The sequence below is a fragment of the Electrona antarctica genome (assembly GCF_951216825.1).
Source record: "Electrona antarctica genome assembly, chromosome: 13".
NCBI lineage: Eukaryota > Metazoa > Chordata > Actinopteri > Myctophiformes > Myctophidae > Electrona > Electrona antarctica.
The window spans coordinates 42,810,168-42,833,481 of record NC_136794.1 but is presented as its reverse complement, the minus strand read 5'-3'; the positions used below and the strand labels follow the sequence as shown (position 1 = coordinate 42,833,481).

The window sequence follows — 23,314 nt, the reverse complement described above, 5'->3', positions numbered from 1 at the left end:
TTGCAAAATCCTTTTCAAATAATCTGGGGACCCCCCCAAAATAATTTGGCGACCCTCCCGAGGGCTCGCGACTCTAGGTTGAGAACGCCTGCAGGTCCCAGGAACTCACTTTGAGAACCACTGGGCTAAACCCAACCATACCTAATTTAATAATCTCTTAACATGCCTAAACACCCCCTTTTTAACATTATCTCTGAACTCTGGCTATTCACACAATTCACCATGGGCATGATATTGCCGATTCAGGAAGCCATTGCCACTAAAAAAAATAAAAAGATATCAGACAAAATATAATCAAGCTTTTATTGTGAAAAGAAAGCGGAGCAACATGGTCCTCTGTGATTTTACTAGTGAATGTCAAGACTGTTCACCTAGCTTAGAAACCAGCTGCAAAAAAAAAAGAAACGTCATTGCAAAAAGCCACAGGCGTTCTTCTAAGAGCATTTTAGTTTCTAAGTGCCATATAGTTTGAAGGCCCAACAAAACGAGTCTGAAAGGAAGGCAGTTGTTTGCATGTGGACGGTCTCGTTGCCGTGTTGGTTCAATGCAGGCATTCGTTCGTTGGTTCCGTTTAGGCGTTCAGGTACTTGGCGTGGTGCTTGATGTGGTCGCTCATGAACGAGTAGATGAAGAAATAGCTGTGGTCATAACCCTGTTGGAGACCAGATAGAAAGAATATGATTTTTTGCTACAGTTAACACCCTGAGCGGCATAAACGGAGTTCTCCGTCCTTTCAAATAGTAACGTCCAGCGCTCAGGACGGAGATTAATAAAAGGACGGAGATTTATTGATATCAAAACCGATCACATCGCTCCACAGGCTGGGAGCGTCTGTTGCGCAACTTTCGATGTAATTTCAGGTTGGGACTTCATCCAAAATGTTCCCCCCATTTTAGTGGATGAGACCAAAAATCTTAAAAACGTGAATAACTCTTGATCTAAATCATTCCGTCCAATTCTAAGAAAGCGGGGGCATTCTAACATGGGGCTAAATATGTTTTGTTTTATTACAAAATGTTATAGCGATTTATTTTGTATTATTAACTATAGTCCTACTAGACCGCAAGAAATTACATCTGGCCAAAAAAGATCACGGGATATATGGAATGTGAAGGTAGAGGTGACAAACTGACATATTGAGCCTGCAACACACAGTATGGCATCCCCCCAGTACTCTACCTTCACATTCAGTAGATCCTGTGATCTTTTGTGGCCAGATGTATCTGTCAAAAATAGCTAAAATCACTAAAACGAAAGAAAGCAGTATCTTTTACTTTCTCTAATAACAACCTAAAACATGAACCTTGGTCGGAAAAAAAAATAAGTTGTCCTTTAAGAGTGATATTCGGTACCACCACAATACACAGGTTAATGATTTCTACTTTTCACTGTGCTCGTTTAATTAAATGTTTTCATGTCTGGCCATGTGGTGGCAGTAGAGATAAACACAACTGCAACTACATTGACAGGGAACAAGAAGCAAAAACATACAATAAATGAAATGCTTAATCCTTGGGTTCCAAGGTGGCTCTTCTGATATATTAATATTAACACTCCTAACAATCCATTAAATCATAGCGCCCGGCGATTTATAGTATATAGTATAGTGTTATCCCGGATGTGGCTGTAGCAGCTAGATGTAGCCAAAACACTCGACAACAACGGGAGGTATGATTAAATCTACCGTGGCTAGCGATGGGACCGCGGTGGGCCGTCTAATACATGGTCTTTGCTTAAAATTAGACGTTATGATTTAGATCAAGAGTTATTAACGTTTTAAGATTTTCGGTCTCGTCGGCTAAACAGGGGGGGGACATTTTCGATGATGTCCCACTGTTGCGCAACATCGAGTGTTGCGCAACAGGCGCTCCCAGGCTGTGGAGTGATGCGATCGGTTTTGATATCAATAACCTCCGTCTTTTTGATCAATCTTCGTCCTGGGCACTGGGTGTTACTAATTGAAAGGACGGTGAACTTCGGCCTGGGCGATCGGGGTGTTAACAGGGAGGCAATCAGCACCTTTGGATGCCTTTCAACATTAAAAAGAAAACATTTGGGAATTCACAAACAGCTATTGGTTAGGGAGTGGAGTATACCACATAGGCTTTAACGCCCACTGTTGGGTCTCTCAACCCTCTGTTTGAGAAATCCCCTCTATGGATGCAGCAGTGCTAGTGAGAGCAACTAGTGTTCTCTCACTAGCACTGCTGCCCTCCCCTCCCTCCATGACTAGTTACACCACAGCTTTAAAACCTTCCTCCTATAACAGTGGTTTTCAACAAGTGGTCCTTGAGGGGGTTCCAGGTGGTCCCCAGCTAATAAATGGAGAGTTGGTAACCAAATGGACCCTTATAGATCTTTAACTAAGGGTTAGTTAACTGCATTAGTTGATTTACAAGAAGTCTACACAATTAGAGAATGTAAAAAATAATTGTTATTTTGAAACAACATCTGCCTGTTATCTCTCCTAAATATAATGGTACCAACATCACTACAGCATGGAATTTGGACAAAATCTTATCAAACTAACAACATATTCTTTAGTTTTGGATCCGAGAGGCTGAATGTCATGGTGGTCGTGGCTCAAATGCAGAATAAATAATGGTCCTCGACATGAAAGAGGTTGAATACCACTGTCCTATATAACCCATTTCGGGCGGGAACCCCTTTTGGTGTTTAAGCATTTTGTTATACTTTAGCTATTGAAAAATAGCAGATCTACAAGCACGAGCTTGTAGGTGTGCTATTTTTGAAAAATCGTGAAAATGTGGCCCAAATGTGTGAATATATTCTTTCAGAGCGAACGTTTTTAACTCAAATCTTTGCTTCTGGAGGGTTCCTGGAACAACATATTTCCAGATGGGGGTCCGCAGCAAAATACATATATTTTTTGGGTCCTTGACATGAAATAGTTTAAGAACCACTGACATAGAAACATGGGTTTTTCAGAAAACTGTTAGGATTTGGAAGGCATTTGTGGAATCGTCCTCAGGTCGAAATGTGATAATATAAATAGTCTTTGCGAATGTGTTGTGCGGACGGGTACTGACCGGCTGCAGTCTGAAGACCACGGGGATCTTCTTCTCAGAGCAGGCGGCGATCAGGTTGTCGGGGAGCAGTTGACTGGCCGACAGGAACTGGTCATCACGGCCCTGGTCGATCAGGATGTCCAGCGCGGGGCCCGAGTAGGAAGCCGCCAACACTGTGGCGTCATAAGCCTGGACAGAGAGAGGGCTTTTCATACTGGAAGCAGTGTTGATTTTGACAGCAAATTTCGATTTTCATTTTAGTCAGTCTCTTGAATAGTTTTCATTTAGTTTTAGTCACATATTTTTAGTCACCTGGAATGTTTTAGTGTTAGTCTAGTTTTAGTCGACTAAATCTACAGTTGATTTAGTCGACTGAAATGTATTTTGGCGGGCCTTGATCACTTGATGCCGTCGTAATGACAATGCGTCGTGAGCTTGTAGATTGGCTATTTTCAGCATCAACCAAGTGTAAAATGACTTGTCTTTTACTTATACTGGATCTCTTGTCCACTAGTTTCTTCCTCACATTTTAATCTAGTTGTTATTTGTTGACGAAATTGTCAATATATTTAGTCTTAGTCATCATAGCTTAGTTTTCATTTAGTCCCATTTGGTTTTAGTCAGTGAAAAAAGGTAGTCGCCGAACATTTTTCGTCATAGTTTTAGTCGACAAAATCAACACTGCTAATAATTTCAACGTGAGGCGAGCATTTAGGTAGGCGGGTGTGGGCAACCTGACTGGCGTAGTGGCACAATGCCATTACATTGTGACTCTTTCTCACGCACATGCCTGCGTCAAGAGTTGAAATGTGTTTTTGCTACGCAACACACTTTCTATTCACACGAGGAGTGCAGTGTGACCCTGCAGATCCAAGTGATAAGAATGCATCGCTCCATGCTTAAAAATCCATTACATGTCTTGGTAGGACGACGGTGATGGGAAATCAGACAGGTCAGAGGCCTTAAGGCTAGGCCCTTACATGACTCCATTTCATTTTCAGTGTCATTTCATGTCTTATAATATTTCCGTGAGCGTTGTCATCACATACCTCCCAGGTGGACTTGTCTGGTCCCAGGTAGCCTGAAAAGGCCTTCTGGCCCCAGGGACACTGCATGGGGTTACAGATGGGAGCAAAGGCAGACACCGCCTAAGAGAAAGAGAGAGACCATGAAAGAGGGAGGAAAAGGGGGTGATAGAGGTGAGTTGGGAAGGGAGGAGAGAAAATATTGCAGTGGTTCTCAACGTGGGGTCCAGAGAGCACCCGGGGTCCTTGAGGGGGTTCCAGGGGGTCGCCAAAACAAAATGAGGAACCGTTTTAAACACTTGAACCTCATGGCATTTTTCGGCTAGCCGATCTACATCTGCACTTTACACATCCTGACACGTTGTCAGCTTGTAGATCTATTATTTTCTTAATGAACAAGTCCTCTCTTATGGGCTTCCTGGCACAAAATCCTTTTCAAACGCTGGTCCAGGGTCAAATTCATATCAATTTGTAGGACCTTGACATAAAAATGTCATGAACCACTTGTGTGTACAGTATACCAGTATGCTGTATGGGCAACTGGCTAGACTGTCCAATAATGATAAAATGGATAAACTCTTTTTCTGCTGGCAGCATAAATGTAGTTAACCGGCATCCACTTTAAGATAATAATTTCCCTCCTCGCTGCAGCCCCATGCACACACTCACTGCAACCATGTGCTATCATTAGCATTAGCGGACACCGTTTACCTGTCTCCAGAAACGTTTACATGTCGGGAGCGATGTGAGATAAAGTCACAAATGACATCCGAACTTTAGATGGCTGATGATCCCCAAGGACAGCGCTCCTAGATTCCGACTTATGGAGGTTTGAAAATCATGCTTTGAACTGAGGTAAATGGAGAGTTGGTGGTGACGGAGGCATTGCATAGCAACCGGATCAATGTTACAGGACAAAAGGGACACCCCTTTTGCAAAAACATATATGTTAGTCATTTAGAAGATTTAGAACACGTTCCTGGGGGTCTTTGTGTGTGTAATATGTGGTTTTAGATATTTTAGATTTTAGCAGTGAGCCCAGTGTCTCTGATGTCATGGACACTGGGCTTACTTCCTTCTACTACTACAATTCCCATAATGCTTTGGTGCACTGCTTCTCCTTGTGGATAGGGGGAGGAGGAGATGTAGTCCAGAAACTAAGTGAGTCCAGTGTACATGACATCAGAGACACTGGGCTCACTGCTAAAATCTAAAATATCTAAAGCCACATATTACACACATAAAGACCCCCGGGAAAGTTTTCCAAATCTTCTAAACGTCATTAACATATATTTTTTTTATTGGTGGGCATAGATTAATTAATCGCGATTAAAATGGCTCATTCAAAATATGTGTGCGCTACCTAAATAATGACCAGAAGTAAGTCCTTGAGAACGCGTTTCTCAGGCCAGGTGGCCCATTAGACCAGGTGCCCTAATTATGGATATTAACAATACAACTAGCCTATTAATACCTTATATTTCATATTGTGAGCTTGTTGAACTGTTCAGTGTTGCCAAGTCTAGTCATTATAAGCTACTTTGGACTTTTTATCTGTAAAGTTTCTTTAAAATATTGGTGGTCCTTGAGATGAAAATGTTTGAGAACCACTGCTCTAAAACAACATTGGACAAAGATGTTTGACAGTCAGCACTATAGTTGCTAATTTTAAACTCATTTGCATAGACCTGGTTGCTTGTTTCTCTCTCAGTCACGAAATGTGGCAACCGTCAAAGCTAGTCCTAGAGTTTGTTTTGGTTGTGATGCATGGATGATGGCATCATGATGCTACCGCACAGATCACACAGACTACTGCGGAGGCGCAGACCCCCACGTAGACTATCGCGGACCCCCACGCAGACTATCACGGACCACCGCGCCGAACTCCGCGGGGGTCCGCGCCGACCTCCGCGGTAGTCTGTGTGGGGGTCCGCGGATAAGGGGTGTCCCCACGGAGGTCAGCGCGGGGTAGTCTAGTCCATTTGTACAGATTTGTACAGTTTATTTTTAGAAAAGGGTCCTTTGGTTCCATTTGAAGTAGGCTAAGGCTACACTCGCAGTTACAGAGACCCAGCTCCCAGACCCAACCTAACGGCGATATTTCTTTTATCGCGTGATAAGAGTCTCGCGTTAACGCAGCACGTTAACGCCGATAACGGCCCAGCATAATTGTTTTTATAAAAAGGGTGAAGTTTCCCTTTAACAGCTGCTCTGGGGCTCAACCACTATATGCACGGAGTATACGAGGGGGTACGAACATGTACATACCTGGCTGATAACGTCCCATAGCTGGGCGGTACGAATATATTCGTACCTCGCAGAGAAATAATTAATATTTATTTTATCAGACATGCCCCTTTCCTATACAAATCCATTGTAACTTCAAACTCCATTTTAACCATGTTAGATTCATTGAACACACACGTCCTTAAGTTGGTTCTGGTGACTGATATTGTCCTTCTAATGCGTGAGTGAGGGGGCCTTTATCTTTTTCTCATCAACAACAAGAACAATCGTTGGACTCACTCACTGCCTATTTAATTGTGTACCTTGTATTTCCCAGGGTTCTTCAGGGCACAGATGAGTGCCCCGTGGCCGCCCATCGAGTGACCGCTGACGGACATCCTGTCGGGGTCAGCGGGGAAGTTGGCGTTGATCAGCTTGGGGAGCTGAGGAGGGAGAAGTTGTTCAGTGCTCAAGGAAGTCTTGTTAAAAACGGGTACAAAAGAAAAGAGTAGTTGTAACAACAGCAGCAGTACACCAATGTTGCCAGAAGAGGGCAATGTGACTCACACATTAACTGTGGGATTGGTGTAACAGCCGTTGGCTGTTTTGTGATTAATGAGTATATATAGAGCTGATGTTATCGTCTCTATATCTATATTAGTAGGCTGGCTTAGCTGGTACTAGGTTAGGAGGAGTGCCTATTATGTTGCCTGGTACTGGTTGTTGCTTTTGTCCCCTGCAGGTGCTGAGCATTTGTGTCCCTAATGTGTTGCCGTCCTGAGGAGGGCCTGGCTTGGAGCCTGATCAGCCCTCTGATTGGTCCTGTGGCAGCTCAGGCCTCGCTTCCTGGACTATAAAGCTCACTCCATGTCTGGACTTCGGGGTGGGAACACTGCTGCGTGTGGTGTGGGAGCACGCCAGCGTGTAGCCTTCCCTCCAGCCGTCCACTTATCTGTCATTCTGAGTGTCTTTACGTTTAGTGTTTGTTAGGTGTTAGTTGTAGCTTCATTTGTCTGTTTGTTAGAGTGTGTTTGTCCATCTGTTCATCCCCACTCTGCTATGTAAGTTACCCTGTTCGTCATTTCATTATGCACGAAGCCACTTTGTATTTATTTTGTGTATTAAAGCAGATACACTTCTATGAGCTGTATTGTTCTTTCACATGTTACGGGCAGTAAAACCCCTAGACTCTTATGGTTCGTAACAATTGGTATTCTACATTTCCCAAATTATCAATTCACTTACAGTACATTCACTTAGATCTAACAAAACAAAGAACAAACTAGGGATGTCCCGATACACTTTTTTCATTTCCGATCCGTTACCTGCCATAGCTTCAACCCCCAACACACTCGGATCGGTGGTTAGACTGGCATATTTGCAGATACCGATAAGACCAAATAAGGGACGATCCGATACTTTCCCGATACCGATACAGTATCGGGACATCTCTAGAACAAACGGGAAAAAAGATAAAAGACATGTTGTTCTTCTCCTTTCGGCTTTTCCCTACAGGGGCTGCCACAGCGAATCATCTGCCTCCATCTCACCCTGTCCTCTGCCTCCTCTTCTCTCACACCAACTAATTTCATGTCCTCTTTCACTACATCCATAAATCTTCTCTTTGGTCTTCCTCTAGGCCTCCGGCCTGGCAGTTCCAACCTCAACATCCTTCTACCGATATACTCACTATATCCCTCGTCTGTACGTGTCCAAACCATCTCAGTCTGGCCTCTCTGGCTTTATCTCCAAAACATCTGACATAGGCTGTCCCACTGATGTTCCTGATCCTATCCATCCATCCATCCTTGTTACTCCCAGAGAGAACCTCAACATTATATATTAAATAGTAAAATAAGTAAATCAATTAAAACATGAAAAACAGCTCTGAAAAATAAAATAAAAATTAACAATTTGTATACAAGGCTAGATAATCTCTGCGATTTTGGATATTGTAATATCGTGAGATGACATAAGTGTTGTCCTTTCCTGGTTTTAATCCCTTTTTTATACTGATTTATTTTATTTTATTTTCAGAAATAGCTCAAATAGTCGACCTACAAGCTCACAATGCGTTGTAAGCTTGTACATCGGTTTTCGCCACTTTAGAATTTCTTTGGAGAAATAAATAAAAAGGTAGATAATCTTCACAATATCCGAGGCATTTTGGGCAAATAAATGATGCTGTGAAATTGCCCCTCGCTGTTACTGTTTCACATTAACTACAGGGGTGAAGGCTCCATGCCAGATACCTCCTCAGTGACGTAGGCGTACATGCGGTAGTTGGTCTTCCAGGGGTCCTGGGTGGCGTTGACGTAGAAGCCAGCTCCTGTACCAAAGTCCCAGCTCTCATCTTCACCCTCGATGTTACAACCACCTGACCCAAGACAGACAGACAGGCAGGCAGACACAGACAGACAGACAGACACCAAGTCGACAGCTTTGATTTATGTTCTCGCTGCAGGCAACAGTTGTGTGCATAAAGACACACTCTTAGGCCCAAATCACACTACCTGCAACTACTCGCAACAAAAACAAGCCACACCAATGCCCAAATACCATTGGGAATAATGGTTGCAAGTAGTTTAAAGGAGTTGCATGTTGCAAGGAGTTGTATGGCGTCCCTCTGGTGTGGTTAGGGCTTTACACAAGTGCCTGGTGCGCGTTGCGTCGCTCTTGGGTGATAACCTTGCATCTCCAAGTGCCAGTGTTTTATGACCCACCCCACACACACATGCACACAAATTAAATGTTTAAAACAGTATTTTTTCTACATGTTTAAAATGTTTCACCTATAATGGCACACCCAAAATGGAGATACCAAGTTTAAAGTTGTTAAGTAAGTCTTACCTTAACATTGGTTGGGAGTCGGGACAAAGGACATTTCAGTTTGCTGACAAATAATGGTTTTGGACATACAAGGTTTCTACCTGACAGCAATGGGGGGTGTGTGTGTGTGTGTGTGTTGTTCCTACGTGGGCTCGTATCCGGGGCGACGAGTATGATGCCATTGTCGGCGGCAGCCTGCTGACTTCCTGCTTTGGTGATGACGTTCTGCTCCGTGCACGTGAGTCCTGAACAGTGAACAACACACACACATGAAGTTCTGCTCCACACACACACACACACACACACACACACACACACACACACACACACACACACACACACACACACACACACACACACACACACACACACACACACACACACACACACACACACACACACACACACACACACACACACACACACACACACACACACACACGTTTTCGCCCCGGCCTATAACTCTTGAACAAAAGACTTGAGCCAACAGCACGTGCAGTGCATCGTTAGCTTGTTGTAGATGCTATTCTTCCACAATTGAGAATTTTTACATTTTTTAAAATGTTCACTCACTGTTCGTCCACGACATGCCCAGGTTTAAGTGTAATTTATTGCATGAACAGTCCGGCTTACTGATGAATGATGCGAGTCTATCATCTTCAATGCCCACATCGTGGGTTGGTTGACTGTTGGTTGAAGTTGTCTCGCAGCCATACTGATGCTTGTAGAAGCACTAACGTTATCATCAGGCTTGGCCATGGCAGGCATCAGATATGTACCAACAGCGACCAGTCTGTTGAGAGGCCTCTTGACTGTAAGGATGCTTCTTCTCTTTATCATTACTGACCAGAGCCGCTCCCTCACGTTGCCAGCGTCAACCGTTTCGCTGCAGAGAATGCACCCGCGCCAGCGCGGCTTGCTTCTGCCCCTCTTGAGTCCGAGTCATGTATTGCATTTGTCATTCGAACTTTGGGAGCTTGGTGGTTATTGATGGGGTGCATACTTAGTTTAGACTAGTCATTGGTTAGACATAAGGTTGGTGAGGGGTGCATTAAGACGACCGGATTAATGTTGGTGAGGGGTGCATTAAAACGACCGGATTAATGTTGGTGAGGGGTGCGTTAAAACGACTGGATTAAGGTTGGTGAGGGGTGCGTTAAGGGTTGGGAGAGGGTTAAGGTTAGAGATTAAAATAGGGTGCATTTTGCATCGCAAAACGCAGTTTATAGTTAAGGGACACAATAAAACAACGACCTCTGCATCCACGGGATGCACTACTGTACAGTTCTTTATTCTCAGTTTATTTTGCTAGCTTTAGTTATAATAATCATTTCTTCTTCTGTTTTCTACATGAATATAACCACATTATAACCATATAAAATTAAATTGGAGTTAAATGCTGAAATTTGTAAAAATGGCAAAATATGACTCCTAACGTTGTTGAAGTGGGACTCATATAATGTCCCTGGGACTCATCTAAAAGACCATCCGAGGACTCATTACATTGAAAACCTATTTACATCACTGTTAGGTTTAGGTGTGCAGCCCCGGGGGAGGTTAGGGTTAGGGTTTCAGATAGGTTGTAAGACTAATGACTGGTCTAACCAATGACTAATAATAATACTATCCCATTCCTCCAAATAACTACTCAGTAATTCAACAGCAAACTGACCTTGACTGAGAGGGCCCTCAGTCAGCCTAAGCCACTGCCATGCACCACATGGAGGTTTTATAAGCACCAGAGACATTGGCGGTCATGTCAGCACTTCTTCTGTGAGATCTTATTTTGGGCATGACAGCTACTAAAGGCAGTCTGGAAGTCAGCCAGAACAAAAGTGCTCCAACCGCACAATGTAGCGCTGAGGTAACGAAGCAAAACAACACAGCTTCAGTGTATAAATAAAAACAATTTAAGGCATTAAAACAATTTTAAAAAAACAAAAAAACAGACGATCCGGGGCATCCAAAGCATCAGGTTTTCACATAGCCACAGGCCCAAAAGCTCAAGGAATAGGGTTTAACCTGTGATGTCATGCCATACTTTTTATTTATGTTTTTTTACTTTTTTCTATTAATTTGGTCATTAAGGTCCACAGAATGAGAGGCCTGCTCTGCCGGAAACATCGCGAAAAAGTTAAGGCCATTTTTGTATACCACACCATAGACAACCAATATAAGGCAACATTTTCCAAATTTCATCATGCTTTAAGTAGCATGTGACAATGTCAAACTAGGGGATTCTGAATCCATTCCAAGCATTAGTTTTGCATGAAAAACACTCTTTGGCCTAAAAACGGCCATAGCAGTCATCACAAATGTGATGAGGTGACGTCAGCACATTTGGGCAAGTGGCTATGGCCATGGAAGGAGAAACGGTTGGCTTGCACACCAATTATTATAATTTCAAAACATTTTCAAAAAATATTCCCCCCCCCCAAAAACTACATTTTTCAATGAATTAAAAACAATTGGGTCCAGGGTCTGGTTAGGATGCCTCTCGGGCGTCTCCCTAGGGAGGTCCTCGATGCACATCCCACTGGGAGGAGACCCCGGGGCAGACCAAGGCGCAGTTGGAGGAAACACATCGACTCACTGGCCTTGGAACGTCTCGGGATCCCCCAGGAGGAAGTCACTAATGTTGCTCTGGAGAGGGAAGTCTGGAGCTCTCTGGTGGAGCTGTTGCCCCCACAAACCAACTACGGATAGGCGGTTGAAAATGGATGGATGGATGGGTTCGGGGAAAATGTCTAATCTCTCTTTTGGGGGTAGACAACTCACCTGAGAGCCAGTACATCACAGGACACTTCACGTCACCCTCTGCCTTGGGGGGCAGGTAGACCGCAAACTTCATCTTACACTTCAGCTCGGTGCTGCAGAAAAATGTAATTCAGTTCAATTAATTTCAATTCAATCATTATTATAGTACGACATCCCAATTTGTGACAAGACACTATACAAATTGAGAAGAAACCCGACATTACCCTCCCACCCACCATCCAATGCCCAGGAATCGAACCCGGGTCTCCTGTGTGAAAAGCCAAGAGCCAAAGGGATATCCCTATGACTATGACTTCTAGGCCATCAGGCTGAGGTTGTGAGGTGAGCCACTCTGCTACATGAGCAAGCATCTTTTTTGCATAGTGGCAATTATGATGGTTGTGGTTTTCTATAATTTCAACATCGTTGAACAATAACCTGCAACAAAGTTGCAGCTTATTTTTTTGTTAACAATATAAAAGAGAAAATGATCTACATAATAACTCTGAAGTTATCCATTTGTCTTTTATGCATGCCTGTCGGGCTGCAATTTTCCATAACAGTGTGTTATGATCCGTGGAAGGTCATGATGAATAATCTTATATATTTAATACTTTAATATTTAACTTTATTTCCATAGCAGCAGCAGTGTGTTACAATCTGGGACACACAAGCCAAGGACACGTGAAACATTTTTTGAAAAGTTTTATACATTAACATTTAACTTTTTTAAACTTATATTTTACAATGGATGGAAGTCAATGAGGTGGCTTGGTCAAGTTGGTCTGACTGAAAAAAGCAAAATAGATTCATGACGTCATAGATGATTGACATTGAAAATTACGTCATTGATAGGCGTTGTGGTGCTTCGGGTGCAAATCAAACACAGGGCTCAGGTTAACCAGGGTCTGGACTTTTCTAGTCACGGATTTTATTTCTCAGGGTTTCTCACATGGGGAAATAAACAGTGTGAGGCAAAGTTCAGGGGGTTGAGGCTCTGTCCTCCTCTGGAGTCCGGTCTGTAGGGTGAGAGGGCACAGAGTTATACACTGACAAAACCAACAGAAACACCCGTTGGGGCCCTGGGTCCACCCAGGGCGGTCTACCAACGTTGCAATACCAGATAATAATCCTCTTCTTAGCACTTCACTTTTTGGGCAGTAGGGACGGCGGCAGAGCCCTAGGGGGCGCCCTCGGGCCGCCTGACTGCCGCAGGTGGGTCTAGAAGAGGCTTTCTCTTCTCTGCGTCTAGGACACGGAACCCGGCCCAACCGGATCTTCAGACGGATACGGTTGAGTGGGTGGGTCCTTAACCGCTATACGATATCTTCGGCCAAATAGTAATAATAATAATAGCTTCTCAATGTCTCTTCCCCTGCGATCTCTTCTTTCAGATCGAGGCTCTCACACAATGTCCATGGGAGCTGGCCAGGCTCGAATTGTCAAACCCCGTCTTCTTTAACAGTTCTTTATCCTTAGCTTCTATTCGGATGGCCGTCCATAGAACGTAAGATTAAAGGTTGGCTTACAACCTGCGATGAATGAAGGCGTCCGGGAGATGCGAGCTCCTTGTCCTCGCATTGATCGACCGGGCCACTTTATATATATTCGTCCATAGACGCGGCTGCTCCGCTCTCCGTCTCCGCGTCAGGACTGCTGCTGCTGCTGCTCCATGAAGCCTATGAATGGATAGAGTGGTGAGGGTGTGGATCAGGCATATAGGAATGTGGTACAGAGAGGCGCTGCATTTCTATGCCACTTACCACCCAAGGCTCGCTCTACGAGCGCGCTGCGTCTCTAGCTCTCTCTACGTGGTGAACCAACCTGCACTGACACGCGAGTCCGTCTGTGTTTATATAGTCCTCGTTCAGGCTCGCAGGTGAGTGTGGTTACCTGACGAGTAGGCGGCGGCATCAACCCTGACTGGCCGAGTAGGAGGTTCGGTAGGTAGGCGTTGTCTACAACGACACCCAGAGCGCGTCTCGTGACGTAGGGTGTCTGTCTGCTTGGTGCGCTGCTGGTTACCATGGCAACGTATGCCGGTGAATGGTGGCTGTCACTGGAGACACCACACATCCTCCCCCTAAGCTTCTCGCCCCCGCCAGAAGCTTCACTGACCTGTCCGTCTTCGTACCGCCTCGAGAGTGCATCGGCGTGTTTTAGCTCTTTACCTGGGCGGTGTTCCACCTTGAAGTTATAGTTTTGCAGCTCGACGAACCACCGTGTCACTCTGTCGTTCCTATCTTTGTTCGTCGACATCCACTTGAGTGGTGCGTGGTCGGTTATGAGCGTAAACCTCCGTCCCCATAAATAATAGCGCAAGTGGTGAATTGCCCACTTCACCGCTAGGCATTCTTTTTCTACTGTTGAATAATTCCTCTCGTGTTTCAATAGCTTTCTGCTTATGTATGTGATCGGGTGCTCGTCGCCCTCTATTGTTTGTGCGAGCACAGCGCCGACGCCGGTGCCGGATGCATCCGTGTGCAGCGTGAAAGGCTGGCTAAAGTCTGGTGTGACCAGTACCGGCTCGCTGCATAGTGCCGCTTTCAGCGTTTGGAACGCAGCCTCGGTGCTGTCGGTCCAACATACGTGGTGGGGCAGGTTTTTTTTTGTTAGGTCGTGGAGCGGGCCAGCCAGCGTGGCAAAGTTTTCCACGAACTTTTGATAGTATGAAACAAGGCCGAGGAATGATTTGACTTGTTTTTTGGTGGTGGGTCGGGGCCAGGCCTGTATTCTCTCCACTTTCTTTTGTTGTGGGCGTATGCAGCCCCGGCCTATAGTATAGCCTAAGTAGTCCGTCTCCGTCCAACCAACCCGACACTTCTTTGGGTTGGCGGTGAGCCCCGCGGTGCGTAACGCGGCCAGCACCGCTTCCACCCGTTCTATGTGTTGGGACCAAGTAACGGAATGAATGATGACGTCATCAATATAAGCGGCCGCGTACTCTCGGTGCGGGCGGAGGACTTTGTCCATCAGGCGCTGGAAGGTGGCCGGCGCGCCGTGGACTCCGAACGGCATTGTTTTATATTGAAAGAGCCCGTCGGGGGTAGTGAAGGCAGTCTTGGGTCGGGACCGGGGAGTTAACAAGACTTGCCAATACCCTTTTGTTAAGTCCAAGGTGCTCACGAACCGTGCGGGACCGAGCCGCTGTACGAGTTCGTCGACGCGCGCCATTGGATATGCGTCAAACGCGGAGATCTCGTTTAACTTCCGAAAGTCGTTGCAGAACCTCAGGCTGCCGTCTGGTTTGGGGACCAGTACGATGGGGCTGGACCATGGGCTATACGACTCTTCTATCACGCCTAATTCCAGCATTTTTTTTACCTCGTCGCGAACCGCCTCCCTCCTGGCCTCGGGGATCCTGTATGGGCGGAGGCGCACGACTTTGCCCGGCAGCGTGTCGATGTCGTGCTGGACGACATTGGTCTGCCCTGGCAGTTCGGAGAACACATCTGTGTTTCGGTCCAACAGCTCCCGGACGTCCTGCGCCTGCTGGGGGGACAAGTCCTCGCCCACGGCCACTGGTGGGATCTGAGGAGAGACAGCAGTTAGGAGAGCAGGTAACGGGATGGCCTCGGGTTCGTGCCATTTTTTTAATATGTTAATGTGGTATACTTGCGTCTCCCTCCTTCTTCCTGGCTGACTGACGCGGTAGTTTACCGGGCTGATTTTCTCTACCACCTCGTAAGGTCCTTTCCAGCGGGCAAGGAATTTACACTCCGTGGTGGGCACGAGTACTAACACTTGCTCTCCGGGCTTGAATTCTCGTATGAGCGCGCCTCTGTTGTATATGCGCGCTTGGTCGGCCTGTGCCTTCTGCATGTGCTCGCGCACCAGTGGCCACACGCGTTTTGCGCGTTCTTGGAGTGTGACAACGTGCTCTATCACGCTGCGTAATGGCGAGGGCTGGCTCTCCCAAGCCTCTTTAGCGAGGTCTAGGAGGCCGCGGGGTCTCCTCCCATAGAGGAGCTCGAACGGAGAGAAGCCGGTCGAGGCCTGGGGAACCTCTCGTATGGCACACAGAACATACGGGATGAGGCGGTCCCAATCTTTTCCGTCCTCCTCTGCTACTTTTTTTAGCATTTTTTTTAATGTCTGGTTGAATCTTTCAACCAGCCCGTCCGTCTGCGGGTGGTAGACGGAGGTTCGAATCTGTTTCACTTTTAGCCATCTGTACAAGCTGGTCATGAGGCGTGCCACGAAACATGTGCCCTGATCCGTTAGGATTTCGTCCACGACACCCACCCGGCTAAATAGCATCATTAACTCGTGTGAAACAGTTTTGGCCGTGGCGGTGCGCAACGGGATGGCCTCTGGGTAGCGCGTCGCGTAATCAACTATAACTAGGATATACTTGTGGCCTCTGGCTGATTTAGGCAACGGGCCGATTATATCCATCGCAATGCGTGAGAACGGAACGTCTAGGATTGGTAGGGGTATAAGCGGCGCATGGGCTACTGCGCGGGGGGCCACCAGCTGGCACTCTGGGCACGCTCTACAGAAGCGCTCGACCGCGCTCTTCACTCCCGGCCAATAGAAGCGAGTGACAATTCTATCATAGGTCTTTTGGACCCCTAGGTGGGCACCTAGCTGGTGTGAGTGAGCCAAATACATCACACGTAGGACGTATTCTTTCGGGACCAACAGCTGTTCTACAAGCTCGCCTGCCTTGTCCTTATAACCCCGGTATAGCAGGCCCCGCTTCACTACAAAGTGTGGTAGGGAAATTTCACTCACCCCAGGGTTCAGGACGCCGTCGACGGCGGACACGTGGTTCCGAGCCGGCGCCAGGTTCGGGTCGGTCCACTGGCCGCTGGCGAACTTCCCTTGGAGATGGGCTGGCGGCGTGTCAAGCTCTGGGAAGTGAGTGAACGGGTCGTCGCTTGCTTCTCTCTCGGGTGCGTCGGCGGGCGGGAGGGCCGGGTTGCTGGGCCCGGGCCGCTCGGTGTCTGGGGAGGTGGCGTCAGATGAGGGCTCGGACGGGGTCCCGGCGAGCGCCGGGCAGGCTAGGCGGGGGCCAGCACTTCGTCGACCCCTCCGGCGTCGGCCCCCCGGGGGCCTGGCCCGCCAGTACTTCTTGAACAGTGAGCAGTCGGTGCCAATCAGAAGGGGCACCGGGAGGTCGGGGACCACGCCCGCTGTGACCTGGGCGTCGCCCCGTGGGGTCTGCACCTGGAGCCGTGCCACTGGGTAGCGGCGCACGTCTCCGTGTACACAGGTGACCGGGAGGCTCCGGGGCCCGGTACTGGTGGCGAGGTCCGCCCTCACCAGCGTCACCACGCTGCCGGAGTCCACCAGCGCGTGGGTATCGGTTCCGTCCACCCGCACCGGGATGGTGGCGCGTCGGAGGCTGCCCCCCGTGTGGAGGCAGGGCCGGCCGTGGTCGAGACTGGCGGCCGACGCCATAGAGGCATCCGCGTCGCGAGGCCGGTCCGGGCAAGCCCAGGAGAGGTGGTCTCCTTGACCACACACATAACATCTCCTGGCCTTCTGGGTGCGCTCGTTCTGCTGACCCGCAGGGGGTTGGGACCGAGAGGGTGTCGGTTGCTGCCGTCGCTTCTCTCGTCCTTGTCTGTCGTCGGCCTTCTGGGTTGGTTCACTGCGTGTTTGCTTCGCCATGTCGATGCTCACCTGGTGGTTCTCCAGCAGGGCCACCAGGGCATCGACGGAGGTGGGGCTAATGCCGGCAGCGTATTCTTTGGCCTTGGGTGGCAATGCACGGACGGCCCGGTCAACTACTATCCGCTCTATCCATGGCATATCCTCTCCTGTGGTTAACCAGTTCTGTGCCAATCTCATTAGACCTGCGATCTGGGGCCGGGGGGCTTCGGAGGGCGTGTATGACCAGAGATGGTACCGGTGGGCCCTGGCTGGAAGGCTGTAGCCCAGGCTGGACAAAATGGCCGTCTTCAGCCGTTCGTAGTTTTGGGCCTCCCCAGCGGGCATGTCAGTATAGGCCCGCTGGGGCTCTCCGGACAGGTACGGGGCCAGGATGTTGGCCCACTCGTCTGCTGGCCAGTGCTCTCTGGTGGCGGTGCGTTCAAACACCTCCAAGTACGACTCCACGTCGTCCTCTGGGCCCATCTTGGTGAGTGTGCCCCCTCGTGGGCGGCGTTGCTCGCCCTCGCGTTCGAAGGTGCGCGCCAGGTCCCTAACCGCATTCTGGAGCTCTGCCTGGCTCCTAAGCAGGGCAGCAATGGCGTTGGCGTGTTCCATCGCCAGCGATGATTTGGATCGAAAGTACCCACGTTCTCCACCAAATGTGGTGCTTCGGGTGCAAATCAAACACAGGGCTCAGGTTAACCAGGGTCTGGACTTTTCTAGTCACGGATTTTATTTCTCAGGGTTTCTCACATGGGGAAATAAACAGTGTGAGGCAAAGTTCAGGGGGTTGAGGCTCTGTCCTCCTCTGGAGTCCGGTCTGTAGGGTGAGAGGGCACAGAGTTATACACTGACAAAACCAACAGAAACACCCGTTGGGGCCCTGGGTCCACCCAGGGCGGTCTACCAACGTTGCAATACCAGATAATAATCCTCTTCTTAGCACTTCACTTTTTGGGCAGTAGGGACGGCGGCAGAGCCCTAGGGGGCGCCCTCGGGCCGCCTGACTGCCGCAGGTGGGTCTAGAAGAGGCTTTCTCTTCTCTGCGTCTAGGACACGGAACCCGGCCCAACCGGATCTTCAGACGGATACGGTTGAGTGGGTGGGTCCTTAACCGCTATACGATATCTTCGGCCAAATAGTAATAATAATAATAGCTTCTCAATGTCTCTTCCCCTGCGATCTCTTCTTTCAGATCGAGGCTCTCACACAATGTCCATGGGAGCTGGCCAGGCTCGAATTGTCAAACCCCGTCTTCTTTAACAGTTCTTTATCCTTAGCTTCTATTCGGATGGCCGTCCATAGAACGTAAGATTAAAGGTTGGCTTACAACCTGCGATGAATGAAGGCGTCCGGGAGATGCGAGCTCCTTGTCCTCGCATTGATCGACCGGGCCACTTTATATATATTCGTCCATAGACGCGGCTGCTCCGCTCTCCGTCTCCGCGTCAGGACTGCTGCTGCTGCTGCTCCATGAAGCCTATGAATGGATAGAGTGGTGAGGGTGTGGATCAGGCATATAGGAATGTGGTACAGAGAGGCGCTGCATTTCTATGCCACTTACCACCCAAGGCTCGCTCTACGAGCGCGCTGCGTCTCTAGCTCTCTCTACGTGGTGAACCAACCTGCACTGACACGCGAGTCCGTCTGTGTTTATATAGTCCTCGTTCAGGCTCGCAGGTGAGTGTGGTTACCTGACGAGTAGGCGGCGGCATCAACCCTGACTGGCCGAGTAGGAGGTTCGGTAGGTAGGCGTTGTCTACAACGACACCCAGAGCGCGTCTCGTGACGTAGGGTGTCTGTCTGCTTGGTGCGCTGCTGGTTACCATGGCAACGTATGCCGGTGAATGGTGGCTGTCACTGGAGACACCACAGCGTATAGACAAATTCAGTCTCATGGTCGCAGCGAACTTATTTCCTGTAGGCGGAGACGACATATCTGCCAGGTCTTCTACTACATTGAATGGGAAAGTGACTGATGTTAGTCTGCTCAAACGTTACTCTTTTACCTGCTTTTTACTAACACTAACATTACAAAGATGCCCAGAACATCGGGATGAACCTGTGTAGTTTATGGCTGCTGCAACAGTGGTGGCAACATTCAACTTTGGAGAGAAACGGAATGTCAAAAAATACACCGAGGTGGCTGAGACCAGAGCCATAGAGTAATGGTTGAGACGAAGCAGTGAAAGGTCCTGAAAGATACATAACGTCAGTCTTACCCAAGAATACCAAACGACTCGCCCCTTTACTAACTCGCCCCTGCGAAATGTTTTAATGTAGTTAACAGTTAAGTTAGTATTTCCCTCCCTCCCTGAAATCTGAAATTATCTTGTATACAGATGTATTTGATTGTATAGTAGTTGATCTCTATACTCAAAATTAAGAAAGAACATCATGACACAGAGACGGTGACTGCTTAATTAAGTTAATTTAGGACCTTCTAGCAGTTCATTTTGTTTTATTAAACACATTTCTTCCATGTAGCCCATGTTTTGTAATGGCATCATTATGCTATAATTATGCCCGTGGATATGTAGAGTGAACTTAACAATGATAAATGAATATGATAATACCTTTTATATAATCACAATAATGAATTATGTTTGTTATTTACAGCTAGGTAGAGTAGTGGGGCGAGATAGAAAAGGGGCGACCGTACCTGTTACCTTACCCCAATACCCAATCTTTCTGTTGTATGAACACAAGGCTGCTGTACGTTATACCTCATACTTTAAATGCTTAGTATGAGATATAAAGTACAGCATTCCGTTTCTCTCCAAAGTTGAATGTTGCCACCACTGTTGGAGCAGCTATAAACTACACAGGTACATCCCGATGTTCTGGTCATCTTTGTAAAGTTAGTGTTAGTAATAAGCAGGTAAAAGAGTAACGTTTGAGCAGACTAACATCAGTCACTCTACCATTCAATGTAGTACAAGACCTGGCTGTTTACACTGCAGATATGTTGTCTCCGCCTACAGGAAATACGTTCGCTGCGACCATGAGATTATATCATTTGTTAACTTTTCACTAGTTGCCTTCTGTGTCCGGAGACGGAGTGCATATCACGTCAGAGACAGAAACCGCACCGCACACGTTGTGTGTCCTACTACATCGTCTTACCTGTCATGTTCGAACACCTTCTGGTAGCCGCCTGCACACTTGTTGGAGGATACTTGAGTGAGGGCCATTATCTGTGGCAAAAACACAACCATCATCATCACATATGTTGCACAACATACATGTAAAACCTTTTGCACAGTGCACTGCATCGCTCCAGGAATCTGTGAAACATTAATTTGCCTACTTCCCATAGTTTTTTGCACAAAGGCCTGTGTTTTAGATCAGTTACTTTCTTATCTACTTCTGTCACGTACCTTATGTAATATGTGCACATTAGCTGCCATTTCCTCCTGTACATATCTAAATTAATATTGATAATCACTGACGCACTTCTGTACAGCTGTAGTGTGATGTTACATTGTGAATAAAGTGGAATCCAATTCTGAATGGAATCATTGGTGCTGTGTGTGTGTGTGTGTGTGTGTGTGTGTGTGTGTGTGTGTGTGTGTGTGTGTGTGTGTGTGTGTGTGTGTGTGTGTGTGTGTGTGTAAAAATAGAATGCATGGTGGTGGTGGGTGAAGAGTTGCTGTAGTTAATAATCAGACAGCATGACGGTCACACCGCCTTGGCTTGGTTTCAAACCTCTCTCATAGAAGCCGTTGGCTGCACGTTACCCGTGAAGGATACAACTCAAAGAGAAAGCACCATATCGATCATCTAATCTTTATTATTAATTATAATCAGCAGCCGTTGGTTCAAAGGCTCATGCGTGCAATGCATAGATGTGCTTAGTTGCATTAAAGCTACTTGGCAAGTTGACATACTATGACAGACTACTGTACTTGTAGATATGACTACTGTATGACTACTGTACTTGTAGATATGTTCACTTTCGTTCAGCCTAGGAGGCTGAACGAAAGTGAACATATCTACAAGGCTAAGACGCGTCGCGATGCAATGCGTTTTTACCTTGTAGATCTGTTCTTTTATTAGTATTAGTATTTTGTTTGTAAGAAGCAATTCACTCTCGCGATATGGAGGTCGGCTTTAGCCAGTTAGCAGCACGCAGCGTTGTTGTATTATTAAAGGAAGGAAAGTGAATTATTGCTTAGCATTGATCTGTTGTGAGCGATAGACGACATGTCGGTTTAATGTTGCACGTAACGGTAACATACCTCTGTTTTGAGCCCACGTTCCTGTGCTGTAACTGTAAGTAAGTTCCCCCGTTGAGCTGATCCGACCGACAACTGAACTGAACTGAACTGGGCTGGTGCGGTTGTAACAGGCACTGTTTCTTTGGCAAATCTAACACCAGCTAGGATAAGACTTCCGGTGGCCGAGCTCTTCCGAATAAAAGCACCCGCTAAAGTAAACAAAACGCGATTCATCTGCACATTAAAACGATTACACGGAAGTACACGGGAAGTCTTATCCTAGCTCACTATGCGGAGCGCTCTGGCACTCGCCCCCCCTAGTGGCGAAAAATAGACTCGAGGCACGGCCCTGGTACCACTACCATGTGGTTATACTGCCACCTAGTGGCCTTTATGACAGGATGGATGAAGCTATTGGTAGAATGGGACGATGTTTACACAAACTACCCTAAAAATATGATCTATACAAACTACCCTAAATTAAATACTAGTATGAATTTCAGAATAATGTGTTCCAAAGATATTTTGTGTGACCATATTGACACCTTGTGATGACGAATATGGGCTATGGCTATGGCACATATTCAAAGTTGTAAAAATGCTTCATTAGTAGTTTTAAATTAAATGTAAATGTTTGTCTCATTACAATATATAATACTGGACATTTATTTTCAAAATAATTATACCTGCATCATCAATAAAATGATTAAATGTGGATGCAGTGGGAAAACTCATATTGACTGGTACTGAATGGTCAGTTTGCTTTGTACCTGGACTTATTCTTAAAGAATGTTACTTTTTAATTATATTGTTCTATAATCTATAGCAATGTCACTAATTATGTTATGATGCAATGTATTCATGAAGAAAACCTTAATTGAATGGAAACAAGACCGCAAGGACATTGTTTTCTTCCTCTGTGATTCTGCCAATAAAGTATTAAATCAACCAACACAAGGAGGTTATAATTATATGTTTTCAAGATCCACTTTGTTCATAAAGAGGTTGTTCGTCAACCCCTATCTGTTACATCCTCATATTGTCAGCTCAAAAAGACAACAAAGGTTTTACATTGATTTGGAAGCTGGGTTTCTTGAATGTATAAAGAAATGGACTTCTGTTGACATCTAATGAGCAGGAGTTCATTTTCTTTCCTTCTTGTTACATCCTTAACACAATCAAATTATTTTCCTTCAATTGACGTACAATATCATCAAACTGGTAGTTTGAATTTAATAGGAAACCAAACCACAGAAAATCATGTGTACAGGAAAGGCCTTTTCACCAACAATAGTATAAAGATTATTTGCAGATTGTGAACTGAAGCTGTATAAACCATTATAAGGTCTTGTTGCAGGAAGCTGTATAAACTATAAACCAACTAGTTGGCTTTTATTTATTTATTTATTTTTAAGATTAGTTTTTGTCTATTGTGCCTTTATTGATAGTTACAGTGAAGACAGACAGGAAAAGAGGGAGAAGGGGAGAGACATGGAGCAAAGGTTGTCATGAACGGGAGTCCGGCCCCCTACCAGGGCCCAGGAAATGATTCCCCGTTCATTTTCCTCAGACTTTTCAAAAAGTATTTATTTAAAGACATTTTAAGCCTCATACAAAGCCAACTCGA

The 23,314-nt window shown here is 46.5% G+C and overlaps 1 protein-coding gene across 1 annotated transcript; it reads right to left on the bottom strand.

The window, feature by feature from the left end:
• Positions 1-289: 289 nt before the first annotated feature.
• esd (esterase D/formylglutathione hydrolase) lies at positions 290-21,860 on the bottom strand. The gene is made up of 9 exons (XM_079518070.1): positions 21,709-21,860; positions 20,594-20,664; positions 11,888-11,979; positions 9,256-9,354; positions 8,533-8,657; positions 6,604-6,723; positions 4,079-4,177; positions 3,051-3,218; positions 290-652 (listed from the first exon to the last, which is right to left on the bottom strand). The coding sequence occupies exons 2-9, from the start codon at positions 20,659-20,661 to the stop codon at positions 572-574; spliced, it is 852 nt and encodes a 283-aa protein (XP_079374196.1). The 5' UTR covers positions 20,662-20,664; positions 21,709-21,860; the 3' UTR covers positions 290-571.
• Between the last annotated feature and the right edge of the window lie 1,454 nt (positions 21,861-23,314).

Excerpts from the sequence above, each read along its gene's own strand:
- esd (XM_079518070.1), bottom strand. The coding sequence starts at position 20,661 with ATGGCCCTCACTCAAGTATCCTCCAACAAGTGTGCAGGCGGCTACCAG. Across the intron at positions 4,178-6,603 it reads AGAACCCTGGGAAATACAAG|GCGGTGTCTGCCTTTGCTCC; the intron begins GTACACAATTAA and ends TCTTTCTCTTAG. Across the intron at positions 3,219-4,078 it reads CAGACAAGTCCACCTGGGAG|GCTTATGACGCCACAGTGTT; the intron begins GTATGTGATGAC and ends CTCTCTGTCCAG.